At 47.1% G+C, this 9,868-nt stretch overlaps 2 protein-coding genes and 1 pseudogene across 3 annotated transcripts; 2 read left to right on the forward strand and 1 right to left on the reverse strand.

Annotated features, from left to right (window-relative positions):
* Positions 1-574: 574 nt before the first annotated feature.
* Positions 575-2,051, forward strand: LOC119290676 (probable WRKY transcription factor 24). Its single transcript, XM_037569310.1, has 3 exons — positions 575-851; positions 965-1,069; positions 1,332-2,051. The coding sequence occupies exons 1-3, from the start codon at positions 799-801 to the stop codon at positions 1,792-1,794; spliced, it is 621 nt and encodes a 206-aa protein (XP_037425207.1). The 5' UTR covers positions 575-798; the 3' UTR covers positions 1,795-2,051.
* A 1,027-nt stretch (positions 2,052-3,078) lies between these two features.
* LOC119290679 lies at positions 3,079-4,280 on the reverse strand (annotated as a pseudogene).
* On the forward strand, positions 4,006-7,281 carry LOC119290677 (tRNA-specific adenosine deaminase TAD2-like). 2 transcript variants are annotated; one of them, XM_037569311.1, is made up of 8 exons: positions 4,006-4,145; positions 5,351-5,388; positions 5,493-5,559; positions 5,633-5,792; positions 5,894-5,993; positions 6,262-6,365; positions 6,645-6,721; positions 7,067-7,281. In XM_037569311.1, exons 1-7 carry the CDS (start codon positions 4,107-4,109, stop codon positions 6,683-6,685), a joined length of 549 nt encoding a protein of 182 aa, XP_037425208.1. In that variant the 5' UTR covers positions 4,006-4,106; the 3' UTR covers positions 6,686-6,721; positions 7,067-7,281. The 2 variants fall into 2 exon arrangements, with proteins under 2 accessions (XP_037425208.1, XP_037425209.1); XM_037569312.1 differs by having other exon boundaries at positions 5,678-5,792.
* Positions 7,282-9,868: the final 2,587 nt, after the last annotated feature.

Here is a 9,868-nt window from a genome sequence, read left to right on the forward strand (position 1 = left end):
CTAATTTAGGGGGAGAGCTTTAGAGATTCCTTCCCGCCTCAAGTTGGCTGTGCGGCATGTGCAGGTCTTATAAAAAAAACCACGCAAGCCGTGGATGTGCGTTAGGTATCAGCTCAGCTTAGCTAGCTAGTCTCCCCTCCCAAGCAACGAGACGATTCCCGGCCTCCGCGAGCCAAGAAGAATCCGGCCAGGCCCGGCGACTAGTTTAATCGCCGGGCGCTACCAAACTTCCATTTTGGACAAGATTTGAACCGGTCCGGCCGAATACAATATACAACGATATAGCCGGGCGAGTCCCGATCAACGGAGGGGCGAAGGGAGGATTATTATTGTTAGACCCAGTTGCGAGATCGATGACAGTGCTTGGCGCCATAAAAAAAGGCCCGGAACACATCACCCGAGGCCACTTGCAGGGCTTTCCCTGAAGAAGGTGCGGAGAAATTTCTAGGGGCCCCGTCGGTGCGGGGGAGCACGTGATAGCGATACGCTCTGCTCCTCTGGGACTGGGACTTGGGAGCCGGGTAGGGAGGGAGGGAAGGAGGACAAGATTATCTTTGCATCTCTCCCTCGCCGGTCTCAGTTTATGAGGGGGAGCGGGAGTTTTATAATCCATACGCTGCATCAGGGACTCAATTATAGAGGTCTTGACGTTAAGCTAAAAGGGGCGCCCTGGTCTAGTACGCTTCTGATTAAGGCTAGCTCCTCATACCTTTCTTTTCCTTTCTTCTTCCTCCTCCTTCGTCTTCCTCTCCTCTCCTCTCCTCTGCGCTTCCTTTCTTGCTCTGGGACTGGGCAACAATGTCTCCCGTGCCAAGCCCGCATCAATCACAACTTCTAGGCCATGAATCAAGGTCAGTTTTCTGCTTCTTTTTATCTTTCTTTTCTATATATGTGTGCGGTCAGTTCAATCCGAGTAACCTCTCTTGATTTGTTTCTTCTGAAATGAAACAAACAAAACTTGCAGGAAAGAGAAGCGCATGAGGAAGGTGGATACCTTTGCGCCGCACAACGACGGCCACCAATGGAGGAAGTACGGCGAGAAGAAGATTAACAACTGCAACTTTCCCAGGTTCGCAGCCCACCTTTGGTCTCATCCTCATCCTCATTTGGTGATCTGCATCTGCATAGGTTCCCAAAAAACCATTAGTAGTATCTAGCATCCGTCTTTTCGTGGCATATCACAAATCTTTCAGCCCCCTCTCTCTGATAGGGAGGGCTTTTCATTCTTCACATCCAAATCTACCATAGGGATGCATAGTGTAACAAACTTACCAAGATATGAAGAAGCCATTTACTCACAGATTCGTCTTCTTCTTTCTATCCTGCCACAGGTACTACTACAGATGCACCTACAAAGACAACATGAATTGCCCGGCCACCAAGCAGATTCAGCAGAAAGATCACAGCGACCCCCCATTGTACCAAGTCACATACTACAACGAGCATTCATGCAACAGCGCCTTCCTTGCCCTCACCCCTACAGAGTTCCAGCTGCAGACCGCATCTGGGAAGGCAGTCTCCATCTGCTTTGATTCATCCGGGGCTCAGGAGCCCGGAGCCAATGCCAGCTCGCCATCTTCGAGTGCGGCGCCACGCGGCACGCCTTCCGAGAGCAAGAACAAGCCCCTCGCGCTGCGTTCAGAGGCGCTTTCTTCCTGGGCCCCTGGCGTTGTGGAGCAAAAGACGGCCTGTGCTGATCTCCAGTCCTGCAGCACCGAGTGCCAAGATGCATACATTTCCGAAGACATAGATGCAGGGAGATTCGGTTCTATCAGATTCTTCCATTTTTTGTAAATGGATCAGTGGAAGACAATTGATCTTACCTCAAAGAACTAATATGATACACATGTTTTTTCCCATCTACACGCATGCTAGAGCACCAGATACTTGCATGTGGGATGTGGCCAAGATTTTCTTAGTTCAATTGAAATGAAATACCACTGCTAATTCAGAAGGCAGACTTCATTTCTGCAAACTCTCATGTTATTTCTGTTGAGACACTGCAGCATCTTGTACCTTCAAAAGCAATGAATACATTCCTTACCCTATTATTATGCTACATACTAGTACACAATAAGAATGGATTAGACGATTAGGGTAGGAACACACACACGGTGACAGAGGGCGGAGCTCTCAAATCATCATAGTATAAATATATGCAGCACGGTCATAAACAAGTTACCAAACATCTTGGTGATATGAAGCACAACATAGAAAAGACCACGAGTATATGAACATGAAAGATGGGCAGCAATCTTATTCCAAACCATATTTTGTACATTGGCCATCAATAGCAGGATGCCAATGCAATAAGCAAAATCCAGTTCAGGGATGCCAATGCAATAAGCAAAAGCCAGTGTAATATCATTTTATTTGTGCATGGCGTAACAACATACCAGCTTTACCATCTCAGCGAAAAATCAATATTATGCAATATTTCAGGAGACCTCTTTGCCTGATGAAGTTGGAGGAACGAAAATAGATTATATTCCACAGTTGGAGAGGTCATTGGTGCAAATTTACACATGAATTACATTCTTAAAGACCTCTTTGCCTTCAAGCATCCTGCAGCAGCCAGGGCTTGTCCAAATGGACCTGATCATGAAGAGAGAACAAAACAAGGACAAGACATCAAATCAGACAAAAGGTCTGCATGCTCAATAGTAGAGGAAAATTTCAGTATCAACATTTGGTAGCTCCATATAACACCCACATCATCTGTTAACAACGTAGTACTATATCCACAGAATTTGCCATCTCCGGTCAAAAGAATACCAAGCAGAGACAAATAGGCTTGTTCAGGTTTTCACTGTTGGCCTATACCATATGAAGATTACCTTTGTTTCCGCTTATCTGAAACAAGCAAAACCTGACGATTTCTCCAATGTTGTTACCATGGCAAGGTGTTCTCCCAGTCCCATATATTTCAACCAAGCTGATATATATCCACACATAATTATTATCTTCATGAAGCAGGATGCTGTTTAAAGCAACATCAAGAAGACACCACACTAATAGGATGGTTCAGATGTTAGCTCTTGCCAACAGCATGGGAAGCACCTTCATTTGAGACCAACATTATCAGAGGAAATTTTTGATACCCAAAAGTTTATAACAGGGTGTCGAGGCAAAATCCCAGTATACAAAAGTACAAAGAGCAAAATACATATATCAGTGTTGCCCAGTTGCAGCTGAGCTAATCATGTTTGCACACTCTGAATCATCCTTGACTTTAACATCACCGAACCGGAAGGTTGCCGCCAAGCTCTGCACGAGCTGATCATGGATCACCTCGTCAGGAGGGAGTTCCACTGCCGCCTCCCGCCGCAGCGACGTGACCTCCTTGTCAGCAATGCCGCAGGGCACGATGTGCTTGAAGTACCCCAAATCAGGGTCGATGTTGAACGCCAGGCCATGGCAGGTAAAACCTGACGAGATCCTGACCCCGATGGCCCCAATCTTCCTGTCCCCGACCCACACGCCGGTCTCGCAGGCGCCCCCCGGCCGCGCCTTGACGCCGTACAGAGAGGCCACCTCGATCATGGCGGACTCGAGCCCCTCGACATACCTCCGCGCGCCTAGCCCAATGTCCCGCAGCGAGAGGATGGGGTAGAGCACGGCCTGGCGCGGCCCGTGGAAGGTGACGTCGCCGCCCCGCTCCGTGCGGTAGAGCTCGGCGCCGATGCCCGCGAGGCTTGACTCCGGCACGAGCAGGTTGTGGTCGGTGCGCCGCTTGCCGAGGGTGTAGGTAGGCGGATGCTGCAGCGAGAGCACGAGGTCCGGGACCCTGCCGGCTCTCCGGTCGGCGACGAGCCTCTCCTGGAGCCTGAGGGCGTCGCCGTACTTGACCACTCCGAGCTTCCACGCCTCGAGAACCCTCCTCGCGGCACCACCACCCATCTCCGCCGCTGGTGGGTGAGACCCGGCGGCTTTGTTGCCCAGTCAGAAGACGACGAAGTACATGGGCTCTCAGGGCCCGGCCCACGGCCTAAATAAAGAGAGAAGGAACGGAAAAATAAGGAGAAACCTAGACGTCCGCACTCGAGCAGTTCGTTCGCCGCATCTCCGGTGCGCCGTCTTCCTGCGCTCGCTCGCTGACCCTTCCAATGTCCGCTACGGCGTTTATGGAGCTGGCGCTCGACCAGGTATGGCTCAAATCCTGCTTGTCGTACGAGTAGAACATGCGTGCCAGTATTTCTGAACTGTGGCTGCGTTGTCCTCGACGCCGGAGCGGCCAGTCTAGCGCGGCGGCGTTGTCGAGTTCCTGCTGTGGTGGGCATGTGGCGTCGGGCTTGTTCGTTCCCACGGATTGCGAGTGCGGTGGTCGGCGTGTTCCCCTGATTCAAGTGTTTTTTCTTCTCCCTATAGGAGCCTGATTTACTGAAATTATTTCATCGGCTCTCTGAAACTAGTTTTGTAGAGTAGCTTCATCCTCAGATCATCCTGCACATGCTTAATTTAGATGGTTCAACAACCAGTACGTGTGATTGAGTGTAATCCGGGTTAATCGGACCCGGTACAGGCCAATGAGTGTAGCAGCAAAACGTTAAGGCCTTCTTAAGAAAACTACCGAGCAGAGTTGCTGGCATTATCTCAGGCTAGTTAGCTGCAGGGAGAAGAAAAACCATTTGATGTGGTGGCTTCGAATCTGGCGCTGAACCTTGGAAAGCGTGCCTGGTGCGGCCGTGGCTTCTCCCTTGCCCAGGTGCGTGGGAAGGCCTTGGCATGCGGGTGCTCTACCAGTGAGGCCAAGGCAGTGGATGCCGGGGCACCATCCCTGAAAAGCGACACAGTGGCGCCCTAGAGGGGTGAGGTTTTGGCTTTGTGCTATGTGGGTGGCGGCATTGTTGGCTCAGTTGGTGCACCTCTTTCGAGTCGTCTTGCATGGTACTCGGGACGGGTTTGGATTCCCTTGTAAGTGCGGTCATCGAGGTAGGAGTGACCCAGATACACCCCTCACATAGTGGCACAGCTTTTTGGTGGTCGTCAGAGCCCCCGCCTCTTGGCAGGTTGTCTTTCGTGCTTCTTTGAAACCTTCCAGGAATCTTGCGACCTTCATTTGTGTGGTTCATGCCAGATCTGGTCTGCTTGATGAGGGTGTAGTGTGTCTACGGCGTGACAGTGACATCTTTTGACAGAGTTGTATCTTCTACCTGTCATCAATTGTTCTTAGGTTTGTGGGTGTTTTGGGTTCATTGTGTTGTCTATGAGCGTGGAGCTTTGGGCCTAGTTTAGCTAGGCGGGTTGATCCAATTGTATCGTTTCCGACAGGTTTCCATCATAAACTGGTCGGTTTTTTCCTACTTCATTATTGAAGGGAGAGCTCCTGCTGGTTGCTTTTTTTTTGTAGGCCAAGTTTGCGCTGGACAACCTCGAGGTTCCTGTAGGGTATGCTCTGGTTTCCCTTGAATATAGTTCACAGTTCACTCGGTGGAAGGTAAATTTGTAGTTCCTAATGTGCTAATTGTATTGTTTCATCCCTGTCAAGATAGATGTGTAATTGTGGAGGACGGGAAGGTTATTGCCTCTGGTAGCAACAGGACCAATGCCACCCGGAATGTATGCTATTCTCCTTTGTGCTTTGAGACATTTTTGTGTTTTTTCCTCTGAAATAAATTACTTCAATTGTAAGGCTACGAGACATGCTGAGATGGAAGCAATCGATATCCTTCTCCAGGAGTGGCAGAGTATTGGCCTTGACCAGACACTGGTCGCGGATAAGTTTGCAGGATGTGACCTCTATGTCACGTGCGAGCCATGCATAATGTGTGCATCAGCATTGTCGATACTAGGTCTGTGATTGTTCTATTTCTGCTGTTAGCCCCGTCTTGATTATTCTATTTCTCCTGTTGAAACTATATTAGCCAGTAAGAATTTATGATATTTTTGGTAGGAATCAGGGAAGTATACTTTGGGTGTCCGAATGATAAATTCGGGGGATGTGGATCAGTCATGTCACTGCATGAGAGCCTTTCGTCGGATGACTTGACAGGGTGAGGGGATATCAGCGGCAAATTGAAAGCTCTCTGCTCATGTGAACAAACCTTCTTATACTTTGAATGTTAATAATGCCTTTCTACCAGTAGTTAAATATTCTATGATGTGTCATGACAAAGTTGGGCTTGCATAATCTTTCTGTTTGAATTGAATGCCATACATGCTTATTGAGTTCTCATGCATTCTTCTAATTCCAAATTATGTTAGTTATTTAGGTTACTCACAAATTGTACAACTAATATGCTCATGCGTTTCTTTTGCTAGGAGCCAAGATACCAGATCAAGAGGTTTTAAATGTACTGGTGGGATAATGGCGGAAGAGGCAGTCGCTCTTTTTAGAAATTTCTATGAACAAGGAAACCCGAATGGTTTGTTCTTTTACATTCACATTTCACATATTATTCCACAGTTCCTGGCATGGTTGCTTTAATTCAGTTCTTACTTCCGTGTTAAAATGTTGTTTAAAGTTCGAACTGTACCGGTTCTGTTTATATGAGTTGGGGTCTCGTAGAAGTTAGCACTAGGGATCCGGTCAGTGTACTTCCATATTCTATTAGAATCTGAACCACAAATGTAAGCATCAAAGAAACTTCTGCCATGTCCTTTAATGTTATATATGATGACGACGGCTTTCTCATGCATTTCAGCACCGAAGCCTCACAGACCTGTCCGAGTGGATCAGCAGTGACTGGTTTGTTAGTCGTGCTGACGAGGAAGATCTCAGGTATTCCGATTTAAACAATGGATGGCAAGCTGCTTTAGGTTTGTCCGGTGATTTAGAGTTGAGCATTGCTGTGTTGAATTGTACGTATCTGTGTACTTCCTCCGTTTCTAAATATAAGCCCTTTTAGCGATTCCAATATGGACTACATACGGATGTATATAGACGTATTTTAGAGTGTAGATTCACTCATTTGCTCTGTATGTAGTCCTTATTGGAATCTCTAAAAGGGCTTATATTTAGGAACGAAGGAAGTAGTTTGCTATATGGGCTTGCTGTTGTTCTTTTGCTGATCTAAACTACTACTGTACATCATTTGTTTTTGAGGCTGCTGTTGTTCTTTTGCAGATCTACATCCTACAGGTCAGGCGATTCAAGAAGATTCTCTCCACTATTGATTAGCTTGTGTTAACACTGAATACAGCCTTACTCAGTTGCAGCTATCTATCATCTAGACATTTGGTTTCTCCTTTATGGGAAAATAAAAGAGAAACCAAATGTGTTACGCAAATTGTTATATATTACTATTGCTCTTAAATGCAATTCAATTGATAGTTTGATCATTGCAGCACATTTCCTGTTCCCTACCTTGCTACTAATTGAGTCTCTTGCAATTTGTTTGACTGAAATGTGAAATAGAGAAGTTGGCTTTGAATATAACTTACACTTTGGCAGTACATTTCCATGTTATTAACACAACATCATTTGATGCTTCCATTATTTGGCTCCTGACCACTGGGCTGCCTCTTGCTGTGGTGACCCGGTCAGATGCCTCGCCTGCCTCTGGGCACCGCGAATGGGACCGTACATCCCACCAGCAGAGCTCCTAGTCACTGTGCACGCGCCCCTCTGGACCGGCCATGCCCTTCCATGGAGACACTCGGGGGCTGCCCTTGTTGAACGCCCAAGCTCCAGTAAAGGTTGTGCCCAGCTGCCCTTGTTGAACGCCCAAGCTCCAGTAAAGGTTGTGCTGGGCACGACAGTTGCAAGGTCTCCAGACACTCTGTGTTCATCGCTTGGTGCTGAGCTGCAAGGCATGTTGGAGACGGCTCTCCTCCCTCTGCGCATGCTAGAGGACTATTTGTGCTCGTGGTTGGCATGTGCTACCATCCTATTGAAGTTTGCGGATGTGTCCGATGGTGAGAGAAGGTTGAGCACAGGCTCCCAGGGACCTTGCTCATCAGACAGCGTCGTTGATGGCCCATTGCCGGCGATGCAGGCGCCACTGGTGGCAGAAGATGGGTATCAAGGTGTTGTGGGCAACTTCCACTGTGTTCGGTTGAGGTCATAAGAGTTGGTTGAAGCTATGGAGCCCAAGTTGGTCTCCATTGGCAAGGTGGCTGCTGAGTTCAACCTTGCTACTTCTGGTTCTGATGATGTGTTGGCTGTTAAAAAGGGTGCCACATTGACGACATGGGACGATGCCATTGTTCATGCCCCCTCTAAGCTGATCAAAGGTCTGCTTGTCATGCCTTCGATCACCCAAGGTTTGAGCCGCCTTGTCAATGAGAGTAAAGTCAAGAATGTCAACCAGGGGATTAATGTCGCCTTGGGCAATGTGACAACCTTGCAAGATGTTAGTCTCAAGGATGTGTTTCTTGCTCTGGTGTTTTTTCTTTATTTTGGGAGTAGTCGGCTTGAGATTTGTGTTGTGTGATGCGCGGTGGTGGGCGTCTTCTGGGTGTTTGCCGTGTTGCTGGCGAGAGCGGGCGTGGCCATGGGTGCCTTCTGATGTCAAGGGGATTCTTGTTTGTATCGGTTTTCGCCTAGTTTTTCATAATTAACTGGGCAACCATCTTCTTCTTAATCAATGAAAAAGGCAAAGCTTTTGGCTCGCTTAAACAGAAGTGACAAATATTCTTCTGCAAAATATAATGCAATTCGTTATGTAATTCTGCCCCATCTAATTTAATTTTTGTTTATCTAGTTATGACTGTGACTTGCATAATATTTGGTTTAGAAATTAGTTGTTGTTAGCACTACCTAGAAGTGTTGTTGTCTAAGGCCCTTCCCAGTGCTCCACGGTGTACATGTGCTAAGAGTGCTACATAGGCAAAAAATGATGTGGCAAAACAATTAAAGAGGAGAGAGAGCATTATAGTGACCCCAAGAAGAACCAATGCTAAGCACGTGGCCCTATGCAAAAGGACTACCAACCAATACAAGGAGTTTTGTCACTAAACAATTAAATAAAGGTAGCTTAGCTACAAAAGCTAAGCACCGATGCATTGGGGACATTAGTTGCTAAGCATTTTAATGCACTTAGCACCTCACTTTAGCACCAATGCATTGGAGGAGGTCTAAGTTGTTTGTCTCTGAGAAAAAGCTATAGGAACTCTGATTGAGAAATGCTAGCGCTACGGATTCACATGGGATTGAATTTACCGACGAGGGTGGCAAATTATGGTTTGATATTTAGGGGAAGAGGAGGGCCCACCCCTAAAAATCAGGGGGAGGATTAGTTGGAGATGGATCCATGATAAATGAAGTTGTCGTGGTATTATTCAATTATTGTCAAAGTTACCACTGTTTTGGTATCAAAGTTACCATGTGGCAAAGTACATGAAGTTTGAAAGCTTCTAGGCGTCTATGATATCATAAAAGGAGTCTGCCAGGTTGATTTATGAGGTGACGTACCATGATATTCATGCCCTCGGGTTGCCTAGACTAAAAGAAACAAGGGCTACAACAAGATGGTATTTGTGGTATGAGTGTAGGAAATTTATTCATGGAGAACAGCCCAAAGTGCTTCCCAAATTAATCTTGCGGTAAGAGGGTTGGCAGCAAATTATGTTATTCAATGCAAGCCTAAGGCAAAGGTTCGAACTGTTGGATGGACGAAGCCATGGGCAGGTTACATGAAGTAAAATGTTGATGCTGGGTTCGATTAGGATTTGCTAGAAGGGACTCTAGGTGCCATCCTCCAGGACCATAACGACAAGTTCATACTTGCAGCAAACGAAAAAGTGGACATCTGCTTCGATTCCTTCACAACAGAGGCGATAGCGGTGGGATTTGGTATGGACCTTGCACGAACTGTTGGTTGTAGCAAGATTGATATTACATCCGATAGTGCGGAGGTCATTTCGGCTTTGCAAGAGGGCATCTCTTGCTCAATAGCCAGTGCCATCTTTGATGATTGTTTCTACA

This window comes from Triticum dicoccoides, chromosome 4B, assembly GCF_002162155.2.
Source record: "Triticum dicoccoides isolate Atlit2015 ecotype Zavitan chromosome 4B, WEW_v2.0, whole genome shotgun sequence".
NCBI classification, from domain to species: domain Eukaryota; kingdom Viridiplantae; phylum Streptophyta; class Magnoliopsida; order Poales; family Poaceae; genus Triticum; species Triticum dicoccoides.

Bases quoted from the DNA above. Each gene is read 5' to 3' on its own strand.
- LOC119290677 (XM_037569311.1), top strand. From the start codon at position 4,107: ATGTCCGCTACGGCGTTTATGGAGCTGGCGCTCGACCAG. The intron at 4,146-5,350 runs GTATGGCTCAAA...TTTTTTTTGTAG, and splicing joins TGGAGCTGGCGCTCGACCAG to GCCAAGTTTGCGCTGGACAA. The intron at 5,389-5,492 runs GTATGCTCTGGT...CTGTCAAGATAG, and splicing joins AACCTCGAGGTTCCTGTAGG to ATGTGTAATTGTGGAGGACG.
- LOC119290676 (XM_037569310.1), top strand. From the start codon at position 799: ATGTCTCCCGTGCCAAGCCCGCATCAATCACAACTTCTAGGCCATGAA. The intron at 852-964 runs GTCAGTTTTCTG...CAAAACTTGCAG, and splicing joins CTTCTAGGCCATGAATCAAG to GAAAGAGAAGCGCATGAGGA. The intron at 1,070-1,331 runs GTTCGCAGCCCA...ATCCTGCCACAG, and splicing joins AACAACTGCAACTTTCCCAG to GTACTACTACAGATGCACCT.